The following is an 18908-nucleotide window of genomic DNA, read 5'->3' on the forward strand; positions in this document are numbered from 1 at the left end:
TGGTGGATGTGATAAAAAGAATAGTGTTATGGTGGTTGGTAGTGGGTAGAGTGGGTGGCAGCGATACTAGTGGTGTGGTAGTGGTGAGGGGTTATGGGTGGACATGACGAACAGTAGTAGCATGGTCGTGGTGGGTGGTGATGGAATTCAATTCCTTCCATTATGCCAATGAATGATAAATTCATTAATTTGTTGAATTCAATAGAATTCGAAGTATTCCATCAATTTCAAGAATGAACCAAACAAATGAATTGAAATTTGGTCAAGTAAATTTATCATTCCAATTTCATCAAATTCCTTCGAATTTCGTGAACCAAATGACCTCTAAAAGTGTAATTCAAAAGCCTCTGAGTTTTGTTCAAAAACATTTGGTTTTGAAGCGCTTTTGACCGAGGGGTTTTTGAGTCGGAAGTACTTTTGAGTTGCATTCTAATTTGTATAAGCAATTTGTAACTACCATGCAATTAACAGTATACTAATCACTCCAACAATCATATCCATTTAGTGAGGATTTGTTTTCACATTCATAAATTACAATTCTTTAAGTTTAAAAAGAAACGATTAGGTTTCATGATATCCAAACAGATTAGGTCGATATATAAATTAACTAAAACAACCTATTACACAATTTCACAATGTTATCCAAACTCTAATCACTGTTTCTTTCTCTTTTTGAAATTCTGCGGCATCAACCACATAAACTAAATCTTTCGGTTTTTTTTCCATTAGAGATGGTTGTTTGAAAGATCTTGAAAAATAAATTAAAGGGGGTGTTTGAGATTGCTTATTAACTTATTTTGGTGTGATGTTCGTAATAAAGAGTTTTTAGTGTTTGGATGGAGAAAAAAAAGGAAATGTTTATACCGGTTTGACACTAGTAATAAAAAATTTTTAATGAATTATTTGCTTTTAACTTATTAACTTATTTCAGTGTGGTATCATTAATAAATAGTTTTTATAAGATAAACAATCCTAAACACCTCTAAGCAAATTGAAGTTGTAGTCCTTTTTCTAGCAAAACGTGTTCAATTGAATTAACGGATAAGGCTGAAAAATCCTTTCAGAAGTCTGAACATTTTCCTCACGAAAATACCCAAATGCATACCCGACCCGATTGATAATGGGGACAAATGAATGGAATGAATGGATCAATAATACCCACCGGCCATCGTCTGAGCAAAGTCACCATCTTTAAGGGAAAACAAACACCCCACTTGTCTTCCAAATCAAATTTTCTTCTTCTGCATAAACAAATCATTATTGAAGCAAAATCTTCTTTAAATGAATCTTGAATATTAAACTTCCTTTTTCTAGTAAGGAAAATAAACAAATATGCAATCAAATTTCCCAAAATCACCTCTACCCTTTTCTTTAATCCCCAAACACCAGCACCAAGCTTTCTGTAAGATTGTTTCCTGTGCCAACAATTCTTCTTCTTCAGAGAACAAAAATGGGTTCAAGCTTCTGGGCCAATCTGTTGGTGATATTAAATGGAGGCTAAATTACTTTGATGGCAGTGAGTATGCTTTCTTTTTGAGTATTTACTTTACTCTTCATTTGGATTTTAGCCTTTTGTTGAAAAACTCTGGTTCTGTTGGTGGGTTCTTTTTTCTTGGCCTACTTTATCTGTTATGAAGATTATTCTTGTGGGTTTGTTGAAATAAGTGATCTTGATCAGAATGGCTTGAAAGAACCTTTAGGACTCCAAGATTTCTTGGGGAAGATCCTGATGATGCTAATTAGGTGTGTTTTTTGAGTACAAAACTTTGAGTTCAATTAGGTTTCACTTCTTTGTGGGTCCCAAATGTTTGGAAAAATGTGGAGAAACTATGGATTGGTATGAACAAATGGAACCTTGGAGATTCCAGGGAGAAAATGTGTTCCTTATGGTTTTATCTGATGATGATTCTTTAAGCTCAGTTGCTTCAGAATTGTTAAAGTAAACTCAGGTAATGCTTACGAATTCTTGATGATATTGAACGATGCCAGAATGGCTTTAAATACAAAGAAATTGAAACAGAAACAAGCTAATTTTACTGCTAGAATAAGGAAACTACTAAATAAATGGAAATAGCATAGACTCAGTTTATCACGTGCACAGAGCCTCACTTGACTTGACCAAATCAGCTTTATTTGAATTCTTTTATTCCATGAGCTAAATCTCGAATATGCCAACAAAACCCTCCCTCAAACATGACCATGGTTCATGTCTTGTTTGCCTTTAAGAGAACACACTCCAAGCCTTTCTCTAAGCCCTTGAAAAACATCACGATGCAGAGGCTTAGTGAAGATGTCCGCCACTTGGTTTCTTGTTTCAACATATTCCATAGTAATCGTTCCTTTGCTGACCAGACCTCTTAAGAAATGATATCTCACCCCAATGTGTTTACAACTGCCATGAAAAACAGGATTTCTTGACAGTTGAATTACTGAAGTATTATCACACTTTATTATGCTTCCTCCGACTTGTCGCTCACCAAGTTCTTCCAGAATTTCCCGTACCCAAATCACTTGGCAAGCACATGAAGCAGCTGCTAGATACTCTGCTTCTGTAGATGACAGGGCAACTATACTTTGCTTCTTTGATGACCACGAAACTGCAGCTCCATCCCACAATACTAAGTAACCAGAAGTGCTTTTCCTATCAGTGACATCTCCAGCAAAGTCACTATCAGTGTATACTTCCATCTTCCCTTTACCTCCCCGTTTATACCAAATTCCATAATCCAAAGTTCCTTGAATATACCTCAACACTCTTTTAGCAGCTGCAAAGTGTGCTTCTGTGGGTTTTGCCATGAATCGACTTATGAAGCTCACCGCGAATTGTATGTTAGGTCGTGTAGTGGTGATATACATCAGACTACCAACCAGTTGTTTGAATAGAGTTTCATCAACTGGTTTACCACTCTCATCTCCCAATCTGCATCCATCCAGGGACCATAGGATTGACCACTGCATTGCAGTCCATCATCTTGAAACGACTAAGTATATCAATTGCATATTTTCTTTGGCAAATATGAATGCCTGATGAGTCTTGCATTACCTCAATTCCCAGGAAAKACCTCATTYTTCCCAAATCAGTCATCTCAAATTCAGCTTTCATGGTTGCCTTGAATTCTTCCATCATCTTCTCATCATTTCCTGTAAATAACAAGTCATCTACATATATGTTTACAAAGAGCAGTTTTTCTCCTTGCCTCTTTATAAACAAAGTATGTTCTGATATGCTCCTTGTAAAGCCTTTATTAATGAAATGGGCTTCAATCCGACTATACCAGGCCCTGGGCGCTTGCTTGAGCCCGTACAAAGCCTTTTGCAGCTTATACACCTTGTGTTCATTGTTTTTGACAGTGTAGCCCTGTGGCTGCTGGACATACACATCTTCTTGCAGGGTTCCATGGAGAAATGCGGATTTCACATCCATTCCGTAGATGATCCATCCTCTTTGTGCCGCCAAAGCTAGCATCAGCCGAATCGTATCCATTCTTGCAACCGGAGCATACACTTCCATGTAATCTACTCCAAATTCTTGACCGTACCCCCTAGCCACCAACCTCGCTTTGTGCTTTTCAACTTCGCCCCTTTCGTTTAATTTGGTTTTGTATACCCACTTTACGCCAATACACTTAGCATCTTCTGGCAGATCAACTAGACACCAAGTTTGATTCTTCTCAATCATTTCAATTTCTCGATCCATTGTAGTCTTCCACTTTTCTTCTTTGACAACATCTTCAAAGTGAACTGGATCGTCATGGGATATGTCTACAATATGCACTTCCTCTTCATCTGAGTCAAACTCGTCACCGGTGACATAGTCTCGAAGGTAACTTGGAATTTTACGTTGTCTTCCCTCCCTTGATTGTGTAGTACTAGGACCAGGAATATCTGTTGGAAACTCCGGACCCGTGGCACTTGCTGGCTGATTAGGCTCCACGAGCTCGTGAATCTCTGCACCACTCTCATCGATAAAGTCATAATTTCCCCATGATATTTCTTCTTTAGTGGTCTGCATTTCTTTTGTTTGATTCCAATCCCATCCTTTGTGCTCTTCAAACACCACATCTTTGCGGATTATGACCTTCATGGTTTCTGGATTGATTAATCTGTAGGCCTTTGACTCCTCGCTTACACCTGTCAAAACACAAACAAAACTTTTGTTGTCTAATTTGGTTCTTTTTTGCTTGGGCACATGTACATGGGACAAACACCCCCACATTCGAAAATGGTTGACTGTAGGTTTCAACCCACTCAAGGCTTCTTGTGGGGTTACATCTGGAAGTGCCTTGGTTGTGCTTCTGTTTAACACATAGAAGCTCCAGGTTATTGCTTCGGCCCAAAATATCTTAGGCATGTTCTTTGCAGATAACAGCGTGACCACCATGTTTATAACAGTTCTATTCTTCCTTTCTGCGACTCCATTTTGCTGTGGGGAGAAACTTGTGGTTAATTGCCTTTTAATTCCATGTTACCTGCAAAACTTGATGAAATCATTAGAGAGATATTCTCCTCCCCTGTCCGTTCTTAGAGCTTTGATCACCTTTCCTGTTTCCTTTTCTACCTTACTTTTGAACTCCTTGAAGCTTTCAAAAGCTTGTGACTTTTCAATCAATAAATAGACCCACCCCTTTCTACTATAGTCATCAATAAAGCTCAACAAAGTACTTCTTGCCAGTATGTGAACTTGGGGTTATTGGTCCATATATGTCAGAGTGTATTAACTCCAAAATTTCTTCTGCACGCCATGAGCTGGTCTTTGGTATGACTTCCTTAGTTTGCTTTCCTATCATACAGTCTTCACACACAGACTCATCARTAATAAACTCAGGTAGATCACGTACCATTTGTTTACGCTGCAGGGTTTTCATGCTGGTCTTGCTAATATGTCCCAACCTTTCATGCCATAATGTTGCAATGTCATCATCACTTGAATACATGCATTCAACTGTTTTTGGCTCTGTGGTCTCGCTAGCATCTTCACTAAGTGGATACATCCGATTGGTACTCATGCTGGATTGAAATACCAATCCTTTGTCTGGATGAAACACTTTGCAAATATTGGATTGGAATAAAAAGGACAGACCTTTCTGCTGGAGTTGTCCGATGCTTAGAAGGCTGTTCTTGAGTTCTGGTACAAAGTATACGTCTCTGATCACATAGGTTGTTTCATTTAGAATTAGCTTTATGTTTCCCTTTCCTTCTACTGTCATGCGTGTGTTGTTTCCGAGTTTGACAGTGTTGGAGAAGTTTTGATCCAGTTCCACAAACCTCTCTTTGTCGCTGCACATATGATTAGAACAGCCGGAATCCAAAAACCACAACTGCCCCTTGCTTTCTTTCTTTGTCTGAGTATAAAACCATTCTTTTCTATTCCTCCATCAACCATGAGCATAATTTCCTCATTCTCATCAAAGGCAGCATAATTTGCTTCTTTTGCATTAGGACATTCGTAAGAATAATGCCCTAATTTGTGACAATTGTAACATTCAATCGTTTCTTTGTTGAAAGACGACTGTCTTCCTCTACCACGACCTCTTCCCCTGTAATTGTATCGTCCTCTACCTCGTCCTCTGCCATTGGAACTGTCACCTGCATCCACCTTCAAAGCTTGTTCCTCTTCTCGTTCGTTCTTCTTGAACTTTTGCTCATGAACTATTAGTGTGCTTTGCAGCTCTTCTATGGACATTTGATCAATATTCTTAGATTTTTCAATCGATACAACTACATACATATACTTTTCGGTCAAAGTGCGAAGGATTTTCTCAACAATTTTGACGTCTGTCATCACCTCTCCGTTACTCCTCATCTGATTGGAAATCGATAGCACCCTACCGAAATATTCCGGAACGGTTTCACTTGTTTTCATCTCTAATACCTCGAAATCTCTTCGAAGCTTCTGCAGCATCGATTTCTTCACCCTTTCATTTCCTGCAAATCGCTTTTGCATCGAATCCCACACTGCCTTCGATGTTTTTCGATCCAAGATCTGCTCAAACGTAACTCTATCAATTGCTTGATATAGATAGTGTTTGACTTGCAGGTCTTTCATTCGAAGCTCTTCTAATTTCTTCTTCTCTGCTTCGCTTTGGGCAACCCCCATAGTAGGTTCCCTAATGCCTGGATCAATTAGATGCCACATTTGTTTTGCACGCAGCAAATTTTCCATCATCTCACTCCAGTGTTCGTAGTGGCCATCGAACACCAGCACCTTCAACTTATCGTCACTCATTTTCACTCCTTTGTGATCGAAATTCGCTCTGATACCACAATGTTAAAGTAAACTCAGGTAATGCTCACAAATTCTTGATGATATTGAACGATGCCAGAATGGCTTTAAATACAAAGAAATTGAAACAGAAACAAGCTAATTTTACTGCTAGATATAAGGAAACTACTAAATAAATGGAAATAGCATACGACTCGGTTTATCACGTGCACAGAGCCTCACTTGACTTGACCAAATCAGCTTTATTTGAATTCTTTTATTCCATGAGCTAAATCTCGAATATGCCAACAAGAATGTTACAAGAGTTTGGGTACAATCCTTGAGTTCTTAACCTTATAGAAGCCAGCCCCTCTAACCTGCAAAAACAGGAAATGATAACTCATCCTGGCTAACCATTTCATTCAAGGTTATATTCAAGAAATATTGAACTGAAGACTCTTACTCTGACAAAGATATGTTAGAAATCTGGGCTTAGGGATTAGATATCGATGAAAGACTTGGATCTTGATCACTTTCCTTAAGTAATATTTTGACCATATTTCAGCCTTGGGGTATTCACAGAATTTACTTAGGGATACTTCAAATTTTTGTACTCTAGATTTTAAGCAAAATCGAGAGCAAACACACAGATCCTGTCGTGTTTTTGTATATCCAAATATTGATCGCATTCCCTTTTTTATATGGGAAGTTAATGGACAATTAGTTTAGGCTGATAGGTAGTTATTTGGAGATAAAAACAATTACCAAAAAAACTACTAACGCATAAGATCAAATCAGTTGCACCAGAAAAGTTGAGAAGACAACTAGATTCACTTCAGAAGTTGATGACCAGATGCTATGTAAACACTCACCTTCTGAAGGCATGCCTTCTGAGCTACGACATCGCATTAAGTCGACTTGGTCTTCTAGGACCACCGCAAGGGGTGCTGCCCCCTTGAACCCTGCTTTTTAGTGATGTTAGATCAAAGGTAGCTTATATGAGTGTGCACTTCGCACCTCCTAAGTCCTAACTCATATTATAGCTTAACTAATAAACCCCATCGATCTCTTGTAAATCACTACACCAAAATGCTCGATGAGACTAAAATCACCAACAGAGTGTGCAAAGATGTAAGTTTCCGTTTTAGCTGCATCCTATAGACATGTTTGGCAACAACTATTTTGAATGTTGTTCTGCATTGACAATTTGGTGCAGTTGATTAGGCTGTATAATCCCAGCAATATTATGATCTCATGTTCCTTATGTTTATTTGCTAGAACTTACGATTAGTGAATAATTAGAAAGACACCATGCTTGAATGCTTATAGTGGTTGTTGTGGATTACCCAAGAGAAGATGAATCAATCGCGCGTGCACACACACACACATCAATCAAAGACTCATAGGGTTCGTAATAGGATTTCATCCATGCTTCCATGGGCAGCACAAATGTGATTTCAGTATATGGAGAAAACAATATGAAATAGAGAATGCATACAGAAAACTGATTTCCCCACATCTAAAGCAAATGGGGCGTAATAGATTCCAGTATATGTAATCATACAAATATTCTATCTCAAACATATAAATCACAACTGTAAATGAATAAGGAATTTGTCAATATTGTCTAATTGATGAGGGAGTCTCGTATGTTGGGTTCAAGACAGGTGGTCAACTAGGTTGTATGATGATGCTTATGTTTCTTTACATGTTTAATCTTTGTCGTTAGACCTTAGGTGTTTTTGATCGTCCGGTCATACAAAACCAAAGACCAAACGAACCCAGTAAATCCCACATGGAGGGGGTCTGGGAAGGGTAAGATGTACGCAGCCTTTCCTCTACTCCAAAGAGTAGAGAGACTGTTTTCGTGAAGATTCCTGGCTTCAGAAAAAGTGAGACTATAAAGGCATTGCCTCGTCATACAGACATAGAATAAACCATCGCCAAGAAAATGTGATAATTGACTAAAATTTGTATACATACCCCTTAGAATGCTTCAAAAATTATCAAGCAATGAATAGACCAGAAATCCCTTATATTTTTACAAATGTCTCTTGTAAAACCATCAGAGACTAATTTAGCCGACACTAGCATAGAAGATCAGCTGAATGTGAGATTCAAATGGTTATGATTTCGGATAACCAATGACTCGATCCCACACATGTGGAACTCAGAGATTTATGTGGTTCACTCTATAGGATTATGTCCATGGACAGTGGCAAAACGATATTTCATTTTATGGAGAAAACAATACAAAATAAAAAACAAAGATGAAAAATTGATGTTCCTAACTCTAAAGCAAATGGAGTATTTATAGAGTCCAATATTAATGTAATCCTACTAGAATCCTTACTCTAGATTGGTCCTAATTGTAGATGAATGACAAATCTCATAACATCTCGATGGGATCTTCAATCCCAAACTGATCGGCGAGTCTGTAGGGTCCCATTTGAGTTGGCATCCCAAAAATGGTGCTTCTATGATTACAAGTATGACATGATATAATATAAAATTGATGCTTTGCGAAATCTTTATGAAGCACTCGGTTTTTCACCGATATCTTTTTAAAACACTTTTTCGCAATGCACAAACAACCGCTTTACTCTTTGGGATAGAGAATAGGTCTGCGTGTTGTATATACTCTTCATAGTGAGATTCATTGTGAGATTTTGTCCCACATAGGAAAATCAGCAGAATCTTACTTGTATTGATAGCTGTATATATATGTGAGTTGATGCATATCACTTGTCCCACATTGGTAGAGTGATAAATTCTTAGTTTATAATCTTCAAACAACTTGTAGAGTTGTTTACGAGATCAAGTTAGCTAAGGATGGTTCGTCCTTGTGTGAATTTTACACATATATTAAATGGTCAAAAGATAGCGCTACTTGCGCGTATGTGGATTCCAAAAATCAGATTTTTATGTTTGGAAACAGTGTCTCATGCTAGTTTCCACGTGAGTTTAACTCACGGTATCCTCTGGACTACTTTTTTCCTGACCCTTTTTGACAGTTCGTTCATGATTTTCTGATTTGGATAAAGCCAAATGTTGGTTACTTCTTATCCACAATCAGTTGTTAACACGAAACCTATTTATATGTGTGATCATTTCATCATTTTATCTCTCTTAATCCTCTTATTCTCTTCAATAATAATTCTGCATATGTTCATGGAAGATATATTCTGTTTTTTGAATATATCTTATATGAATAGGGAATCCTGGGGATATCATAGCCTATAACCCAAACAACCTTGCTAGTGGGGGATATTAATATCCTAAGGACAGTGATTCTCACGTCCTAATCATTTGACTTACTGCACTTATTCTCCTTCTACAATCCTATTTTCTAACATTTATCTCATTCCCCCTACTTTCGAGTGGGAATACCGGGTGTGTTTTGTCTGGTTTGGTTTATGTTTGCTCCATCATCCTTTCAAATATGTTCTTTCTTTTATAATATGATCGACTAAGTCATGTTTTTACAATATGTTGTAAAAGGTTCGGTCCAAGATGCCTTAAACATGTGGGTATCGAAAACAACAAACTTTTTGGGTGAAGTGACTTCTCCACTTGTCAAGAATGTTCAAGATAAAAACCATACAAAAACGGGAGATGCATACGAGAACAGTGACATGGACGAGTTCTTCATGGCAGAGCAGACTATTGATAGCAGAACACCTAGTGGAAATCTTTCTTTGGCTGCTATTGTTTCCATTGAGCAGTTTAGCAGGTGAGCATAAGTTTCTAAGATGCTATTCATGATTTCATTCAGTTTCAGCATTTTCGATGGATCGAGAAACGAAGATGTGATCACAAGTCCCATTTACTTAAAACTGAGATTGGATGGAGAACGGAGAATGAAAGTAATGAAATATTTCTAATTGTTTGGAGTTTAAGCTATGCAGGATGAACGGATTAACGGGGAAGAAAATACAGAAAGTCTTTAAAGCACTCGTTCCTGAATACGTGTCCAATGATGCTCGTAATTTGGTCGAATATTGCTGCTTTAGGTTCTTGTCCAGAGATAGTTCTGAAATGCATCCTTGCCTTAAGGTTTGTGGGTACAATTTACTGTGTGATTTAATGTTTCTTCTGTTCATAACTCAAGCTAGAAAGGTTATTTCTGTTGCTTCAAGAAAACACGTCAAGTGTAAATAATTCAGAATGCTACATAAGCCATATCAATTTTTGATTTCAAAAGTCAAATGTCTGACTTGAGATAACAATATGTACCTCTTTTAGTTTCTATAACAAAGATAGTACTTACATTGAAACAAAGGGAAAATTCTTTTTAAAGTAGCATGGTATCAGAAAACAATGTTGACTAGTTCTAACAGTCAATCAAGCTGTTTCATTTCCCATGGACTTTGTTGTATTTGACTTTATTCTTATGATAGGAGCCAGCATTCCAAAGACTAATATTTGTAACCATGCTTGCATGGGAACATCCATACACCAACAAAAAGGAATCTTGGGATAACATGGGAGAGAAAGCTTCGTTTCAGGTTCACTTTTCTGTATGCAATACTCCCTTCGTTCTATACTAGTTGTCTTTGATATTTCAAGTCATTTAAACTATTTTACCTTCAAAATTGGTATATATATATATATATATACATACACACATAGACTTGGGATCATGTGAGACCAGCCTGTTTTTGTGAGACCCGTGAGACCAGCTTTTTACACTTGAAACTTCACAGCAAAATGCTGTGAAGGTAACCTTCACAGTGTTTCTGCTGTGAAGGTTCGACTTTTTTAAACCTTCACAGTGTTTTTGCTGTAAAGTTTCAAGTGTAAAAATGTGGTTTCACGGGTCTCACGAAAACAGCCTGGTCTCACGTGAACCCAACCCTACACACATATATACATATATTTGTGAAAAGTTCAATAATTTAATAAGTTCTACATCTGGCTTCATGTGGATACCAAAAGATTAAGTCTTTATGTGTTTTGTCTGTTTAGCCTTTTCATTTTCTTGGTCCCATTTTATGGTTTGTGAAGAATGATGATGTGATAGTGGGCCCAATTTACTTGCAAACAAAGATGGGACATACAAATTGGAGAACAGGAAAAGTAGGAACATGATATAAAAGATGGGACTTTAACAGCCGCTCTACTCTTTGGGGTAGAGGATAGGTCTGCATACATCTCACCTCCCCTAGATCCTACTTTCGAGTGGGATTTATTGGGTCAGTTTGGTTGGTTTAAAAAAAAGTAACTTTTTTTTTTCAATCAGATTCTTTTGTAGTCACTGCTTAGGTAGTTTATGTGTGGAAGCTTTTTACGAGTGAGGAATTGATGCTTCTTTTCATGTTTCAACATTCTATGCATCGAAAGGAGGGTGTTACGAATTAAAACTTAATGAAGTTCTTTTATTTTGATACTGAAGACGAAGCTTGTAGGAAGAGAGGCTTTTGTCCGCATAGCTCCTGCTATTTCCGGCCTAGCAGATTGGACAACAGTGCATAACCTTTTTAAGGCTCTTGCTGCTGGTCAGAAAAGCATCTCGTTCCCTGTATGGTCCAAATATATCAGTGAACTTGTCAAGTGAGCTTCTCGCTAACATTTTCTTTTATCGCTCATGAATTTCTGTTAGTTTAGCTATCGAAAGTGATGGAAACTTTAAGATCCACTTTGGTTAAAGTGTTTGGACTATCAGTTGCATATCAAACCTAGTAACTTTCCCTCTCTCTACAAGGGCTCTTTTAGAAAGATATTAAAAGGTTTCCACATATCCTCACATGATATCAGAGTCGGTGTCTAGCACCACTTACGGACTCGATACACTCTTTTGCCTCCGTTCTTGGGGGCACCGTCTAGCCTTTGTTTGAGGGGGCGTGTTAGAGGCCCACATCGGCTAGACAGTAGACACGGACCATCAAACCTGTATATATGTAGGAACTTTTCCTCTCTCTATAAGAGCTCTTTTAGAAAGAGATTGAAAAAGATTCCACATATTCTAACATAAAATATCGATCAACATTTGCATAACAGAGGAATCTTGAGAACCAATATTTATTGCTATTAATGGGCAAAAAGGATTTGGATTGTATGATTACTAAGTTTTTTGTATAAATCCTTTTCTTGATGTTTTACTGATGAGGATTTTTTTTGGCAAATTTTTTCTCAACAATGGAGAGTGTATGAAGGAAGGAAATCATACCTTTCAAAAGGAACTCCTCAGATTTCTGCAGAGAGAATCTTATGCCTTGGATCTAGCAGAAAAAGACCCGTTCTTAAATGGGAGAATAACATTGCATGGCCTGGAAAACTAACGCTAACCGAAAAAGCCCTTTACTACGAGGTATGTTTCATGTCTCTTTACAGATTCAAATAAGTATGCCAAGACACATGTTAACTACAATTTGCTTTTATGGCATTAGCTTCGAGAGAATCGACGAATTGCCGTTTAATCAATGTATATTAAGACGTATCTGGACAAAAATTAGATAAAACAAAACATCAAGACCTTATCTGGACACCCTAAAAGACTAAAGTTATTTTATGTTTCTATAACTATACAAATAAGATCTCCAGGTGTTATGTTTCCCTTTTGGACCTAGAAGAGTTGGCAGGCTTGAAACAAGAAATTAAAACGACAGAAAATGATCGAAACGCTCCAGTAAACAAGTCAAGCCGCACCTGTAGTATTTACCATAAGATCTAGTAGTTCATTTACGCAATCTTGCAGGCAATTGGACTGAAGGGCCAAGAGGATGTTATTAGAATGGATCTTACAAAACTTGGTTCACGGGTAGAAAAAGCGAGGGTTGGCCCATTTGGGTCGGATCTTTTTGATTCTGCTATCTCCGTTACCTCTGGTCCAGAGTGAGTAAGCTTCAAAAACTCAATCTCTTTCACCAGCCAAAAATCTTGATTCTTGATCTCGTTTTCTACTTAAATGCATACCCAACTTATCAGGTCTAAGCCATGGGTGCTTGAATTTGTTGATTTTGGAGGCGAAATGAGGCGAGATGTGTGGTATGCTTTCATTAAGGAAGTCATATCTTTATATCAATTCATACGGGATTTTGGGCCCAAAGAAGGCGATCAATCAGTTAAAAATGTTTATGGTGCTCAAAAGGGTAATGCAAGGGCCACAGCTTATGCCATCAACGGCATTGCGAGACTCCAAGCTCTTCAGTTCAGTCGAAAACTCTTGGATGAGCCTTCTAAACTTGTCCCATTTTCATATTTACAAAGTGCACCCTACGGCGAAATTGTTTGTCAAACAATGGCCGTAAATTGTTGGGGTGGGCCATTGACTACAAAACTTGCGGAAATCGAGTCCGACTGTAAACCAGGCCAAGGAATGTTGTCTTCTAACGAGGTATCAGAAGTTTACGACCATCATGTATATGATATTGATGGGGGTGTGTATTTACAAAAGTGGATGCGACACCCTTCATGGACTTCTAGTGCTTCCTTCAGTTTTTGGAAGAATAATTCGGTGAAACAATCACTTGTTTTGAATAAAAATCTTGTTGTTGCCGATAAGACATTGGTCGAAAAGGCGTCAACTACATGTCGGGATAAATATACGGAAGTCGAGAAGACGCAAGCCACAATTGATGCTGCCATGATCGAAGGAATTCCCAGTAATATCGACCTTTTCAAGGTTTGAAATTAGTAGCAACTTTTACTCAAAAAGTTTCAACAAGCTCAACATTTATCATTTTGTTTCTTACTACCCTGTCCTCTTGCAATATGTTTCCCGTTATAGCTATCTCTTTACTCCCTCTGTCCCAGAAAAGTGAGTACATTTCTATTTTAGTTTATCCGAAACTAAGTGTACACTTTCAAAAGTAAGTGCCTACTTTCCAATTCTACCCTTAGTTATGAGATGGAGAAATTCATTACTCCATCTATTATTAAGGGTAAAATTGTAATTTGGTTAACTAAAAAGTGTAATGATTACACATTTCTAAAACTGAGTGCCTTTTTCATTGTGGACATTTATTTTCGGACGGAGGGAGTAATTTAGAACTACCTATTTGCTCATTGGCATCATTATTGAAAAACCGATGATGTTCATTTGGTGGGCTCCGCCATTTGTAACTATTGAAGAGTAATAAAGACATATGTCTGAGGATCTTTATGGAAACAATTGTTTCGCTCTTTGGAGTAAAGGTCAGGTCTGTGTAAATCCCACCCCCAAAACCCGACCTCCGAGTGGGATATATTGGGTTAATTTGGTTTTGACTAATAGTCAAACATCTCGCGCAAACTATGTATGTGCTCAAATAGGCGTTTTTCATGCGTCAAAGGGAGCGCAATGTAATACAAACTAGTCGTTATTTGTTTGGAGAAAGTTCATGTCTCGACTTTAATATTGCTTTATCATCTTGATTGCCTCAGGAGCTTGTGCTTCCTTTGACGGTGATCGCCAAGAACTTTGGAAAACTTCGACGTTGGGAAGAACCACACTTGACGGCATCTTTTCTTGCATTTGTATATGCACTCATTTTCAGGTAAATCCATTAAAGATTTCCCCGTTTTCTTACATAGCGTTGTTATGTAATTTGTCAAGTGAAAGGTTCACGTAACATGGAGCATATTAGTGTCACATAACATCCGTTTACTTATCTAGTCTTACCTCATGAATTAAGTCGGTTTTGTTTACAAAGTTTGATGTTTATCGGGCTTCAGGAGATTGTTGTTTTATGTACTCCCTGTGATGATGACGGTTTTGGCAACGAGCATGTTAGTATTGAAGGGGCTCAAGGAGCAAGGCCGCCTCGGAAGAACGTTTGGCAAAGTTACCATACGTGATCAACCACCATCTAACACAATCGAGAAGATCATAGCCGTAAAAGAAGCCATGCGAGATGTGGAAAAGTATATGCAAAATATCAACGTTACGCTTCTAAAAATCCGTACAATTCTTCTTGCAGGCCAACCACAGGTCAGCTATACACAGTTTAAAGAATATGTAATAATTACACTTCAATAAACTAAATGACAATTTTGCCCTAACTAATAGAGGGAGTAATGAATTTCTCCATCTTAGAATTAAGGCCAGAATTGGAAAGTAGCTTCTACTTTTGAAAATCGACACTTATTTTGGGACAGGAGTACAATGTACCCTTTTTCGGGAAGTCCTAAAGCTAAAATTACGTTTTTGCCCAGTGACACCGTGCCAAAATTCCGTCTTTTCTCGGTTAACGTTTCTAAACCTTTTCGCAGATAACAATGGAAGTTGCTATGGTGCTCTTGTTTGGTTCCGTCGTTCTCTTCACCGTACCTTTCAAGTACGTCCTTTCTCTTCTCATACTCGATCTCTTCACACAAGAACTTAAGCTCCGGAAAGAAATGGTTGTGAAGTTCATAAGCTTCTTAAAATCCCGTTGGGACACCGTGCCTGCCGCCCCTGTTTCCGTGTTGCCCTTTGACTCTAACACCACCGATGCCAAAAAGAAGGAAAAAGAAGACTTGCCAAAATTAGAAAGAACTCGGAACAAGCAGTAGTACGTTGTAATCCTTTATCGTGTTTAAACTTTTTTCTCGATATTTTGTACAGACATTTGTTCATAGATATTGTACAGTTGACATCAGGATATAATTCAAATTTGAATCACTATCGGCCAAAAGAGTACGAAAACCAGCCATAGATAACTTATCGGCTTTGACTCTGTTGACCCGTTACACACACGTCTGTTGTCGTGATACGAGCACTGTTGCGTCTCATTCCTGCATTTGGTTAAAAAATACCGTCAAAATCGAAGTCGATAAAGGGTTCTTATCGAATTTCTCGTGTTTGCATACCTTGGTGAACAAAATGATACCACAAAATCTGTGGTGGAACATGTTATGATGCTCGTGGGATCATCGTAAGCATAGCTATATGCCAAAGGGCATGCCGTTTTGAAGACTCTTGAGTAATTTGTCGGCATACATGTGACGGGATTATCGTAAACTCCCTTACAACAGTACTGGTCGGAGTCGAAAACATTGCAGGCGCTCCGGCAGGCGACGATTTTTCCGGACGACCGGAAAGCTAGCTCCGATGGGCAGTTAGCCCTGAGATCAGTGCCACAGCCAGCGACGCTGCAGTCTCCTTTGCCTTCAATAGGTGTAACTGTGAGTGGCAGGTTGAAGCCATCTACAAGGCTAACGTCATAAAAAGTGATGTCACCAAAAGTAAATTCGGCAATCGAGGCAGGCGGGGTCCCTGGGGTCGTGCAGGTCAGTGTCGAACCGCATGCTCCCGTCTGGCACGTGCCATTGCCGTTTTTGTCGAAACTGCATCCGGTTCGACCCCATATACGGCCGCCCCATCCTTGTGGGGGGGAGTAGGTGGCGGTTTCACCTGGTTTGAGGGTGAAACCGCCACCAGAGAGGGTGGTATTGGTGGATGTTATACCAGGCCATATGGTTTCATGGCAGTTATTGACGATGGTGAAGTTCATGGAATTTGACAAGTTTACCCCTGATGCAACAAAAGTTAGGAGCATAATTTGAATGAAAGAATGCATGATGGGTGGTACCCTTTGGTTGGTTGATTGAGTGGAGTGTGTGTTTTTATATTGCAAATGGAAGTAGGAAGAAAGAGTGTTAAGGAGTGATGGAATACTTCTTGATCACATTATACCTTGCTTCCACCATTTTTGTATACCCATGTCTTCCTCCTGACACTAGACTCTTCTTTTAAGAGGTCGATCTGTCCGGTAAGCGCTAACCGTGGTAAGAGTCGTCGCCATCACTTATTGGGGAAGACTCTCGGTCCGTGCCTTCGCTCTTACCAGGTCAGATTCTTGGTTCTTGCCATATTCATCCAGTAAGAGAATGTGACTTGGTAAGCGCTTACCCGAGTAAGCATTTGGTAAACGGTCATTTAGTAAAATATTATTTCTGTCTCATAAACAATCGTAGATTCTTGAGTGTCATTTTTACTAACGAAGAGTGTTTGAGAAAAAATTATTATTTAATATTAAAAATAATATATTTAATTGTATTGGAGAACCTGTTAAAGATGTTTTAAAAATATAATATTTAATTTTATGTATGATACATTAAAAATACATAATTTTAATTAATTATTTATTTAAAATATCTTTTAATAGAAACATAAAAATGGCTTCCAAACTTACTCCAAACATACAACATTTTTCCGGACAACTCAAAATTACAAATAATTAACTATAAGGGTGGTGTCTGATTGATTTGAGCTTGACTCCAAAGGTCAAAAGTATCATGAGGTCCTAAGTTCAAATCCAAGGAGGAATAAAAAACACCTTGTGGCCACATAGGTTCAAATGCGGTGACTCTGGGCTATCTGCAAAGCAGGTGGTCGCCCTGAGATTAGTCGGTTCGTGCAGGTCATTGACCGTTAGACTACAAAAATAACATTGAACTTTCATACTAAAATATCGGGAAGGTAAAAAACCTTCACGGTCATTGATGAAACTTACATTGAAAAAGGTGGGGGAAAGGCTCCCACTCAAATGTCAATTTTTTTTAATAATTTTAGTGGCTGTTTACCTAAATGCTTGTCCGGTAAGCACTTACCAGTTGGAGTCAACACTATAATTTATTTTATCGGATAACATTGTAGTACATCAAAACGGTATCCTATGCAACAATTACCCGGTAAGCGCTTACCTGGATAAGAGTCCTCACTCTCACTTACCGGGTAAGACTCTCCATCCTTATCATTGCTCTTACCGGGTAAGATTTTTGGCCCTTGACATGTTCATCCGGTGAGAAAAATTGTACAGTAAGCACTTACCAGGTAAAATTTTAGTAAACGGCCCCTTAGATAATTTCTTTTACCCTTATGTCCTTAATTTCCAAAGTCATTTTCGACAATTCCTCGAGTGATTGCAGTTTGTTTTGACAAAACCCCCACTTCCTTACTTAACGGTTGTTCTACCTGTATATTGTTATCGCTAGTTTTTTCAATCAGAGCATCCATAACAGTACAAATATTTGTGAGGCGTTGTGGGGGTACTGGTCCTATACATGTGTAGGAAAAAAAGGTTCATCTGTGGAACCGATTCTTAGGAGGTCAAAAACTCACATACCGCTAGACGAAAGACTCTTTGATAATAATATATTTGTTAGTATGGTATTTACTCTTTATGGTATATTTTGACTATTATTTATACCATATATCTTAAAAATGGTAATTTTATTAATAACAAAAAAATATTATATTATAATTAAAAAAATACTGTTGTGACTTTAGTTATTATAAATTTTATTTATCATAATTTTTATGATTTTTTTTTGTAAACGTAGCATTTATTTTCGTAATTCTTAGTTTATTATAACTTTTTATTATTATACTTTTAAATTATAAAAAAGTAATTTTTAAATATTATTATTATGTAATTTATTATTTGTATAACAATGGATATAATTGAGTGTGAAAGATTTATAAAATGTGTAGGATAGAGAAAACTAGTATGATAAATGTAACACCACAAAATCCACATTTACATATAATCATGTATTTCATTTCGATCCCAAAAGTACAAGAAGTTACATTATAAAAGTAACTAACAAATTTTTTTCCATAACATTCTTGTATATAACTTGCATATATAACAAGTATTCCAAAATCAATAGATAACAGATACTTCTCCATATTCCATGTAAACATATAGGGAATCTCACATTTTCCCTCTTTCCCTTATCCCTTGATAGTGTTCGACCTGTAATACACATGTTTGAAACACAAAATGAAGGTTAGACCTTG

At 37.7% G+C, this 18908-nt stretch overlaps 2 protein-coding genes across 5 annotated transcripts; one reads left to right on the forward strand and one right to left on the reverse strand.

Moving 5' to 3' along the window:
- The first annotated feature begins 1184 nt into the window (after nt 1-1184).
- Nucleotides 1185-15774, forward strand: LOC112500345. 4 transcript variants are annotated; one of them, XM_025103822.1, is made up of 11 exons: nt 1185-1520; nt 9704-9935; nt 10111-10258; nt 10603-10722; nt 11598-11755; nt 12347-12512; nt 12900-13036; nt 13130-13826; nt 14567-14679; nt 14858-15113; nt 15395-15774. In XM_025103822.1, exons 1-11 carry the CDS (start codon nt 1511-1513, stop codon nt 15674-15676), a joined length of 2319 nt encoding a protein of 772 aa, XP_024959590.1. In that variant the 5' UTR covers nt 1185-1510; the 3' UTR covers nt 15677-15774. The 4 variants fall into 4 exon arrangements, with proteins under 4 accessions (XP_024959590.1, XP_024959588.1, XP_024959589.1 ...); XM_025103820.1 differs by having other exon boundaries at nt 1187-1516; XM_025103821.1 differs by having other exon boundaries at nt 1187-1516; nt 10603-10710.
- On the reverse strand, nt 15757-16662 carry LOC112500346 (pathogenesis-related protein 5-like). Its single transcript, XM_025103824.1, has 2 exons — nt 15974-16662; nt 15757-15898 (listed from the first exon to the last, which is right to left on the reverse strand). Exons 1-2 carry the CDS (start codon nt 16660-16662, stop codon nt 15772-15774), a joined length of 816 nt encoding a protein of 271 aa, XP_024959592.1. The 3' UTR covers nt 15757-15771.
- Between the last annotated feature and the right edge of the window lie 2246 nt (nt 16663-18908).

The sequence above is a fragment of the Cynara cardunculus genome (genome assembly GCF_001531365.2).
Source record: "Cynara cardunculus var. scolymus isolate 2C chromosome LG 17, CcrdV1, whole genome shotgun sequence".
Classification (NCBI taxonomy): domain Eukaryota; kingdom Viridiplantae; phylum Streptophyta; class Magnoliopsida; order Asterales; family Asteraceae; genus Cynara; species Cynara cardunculus.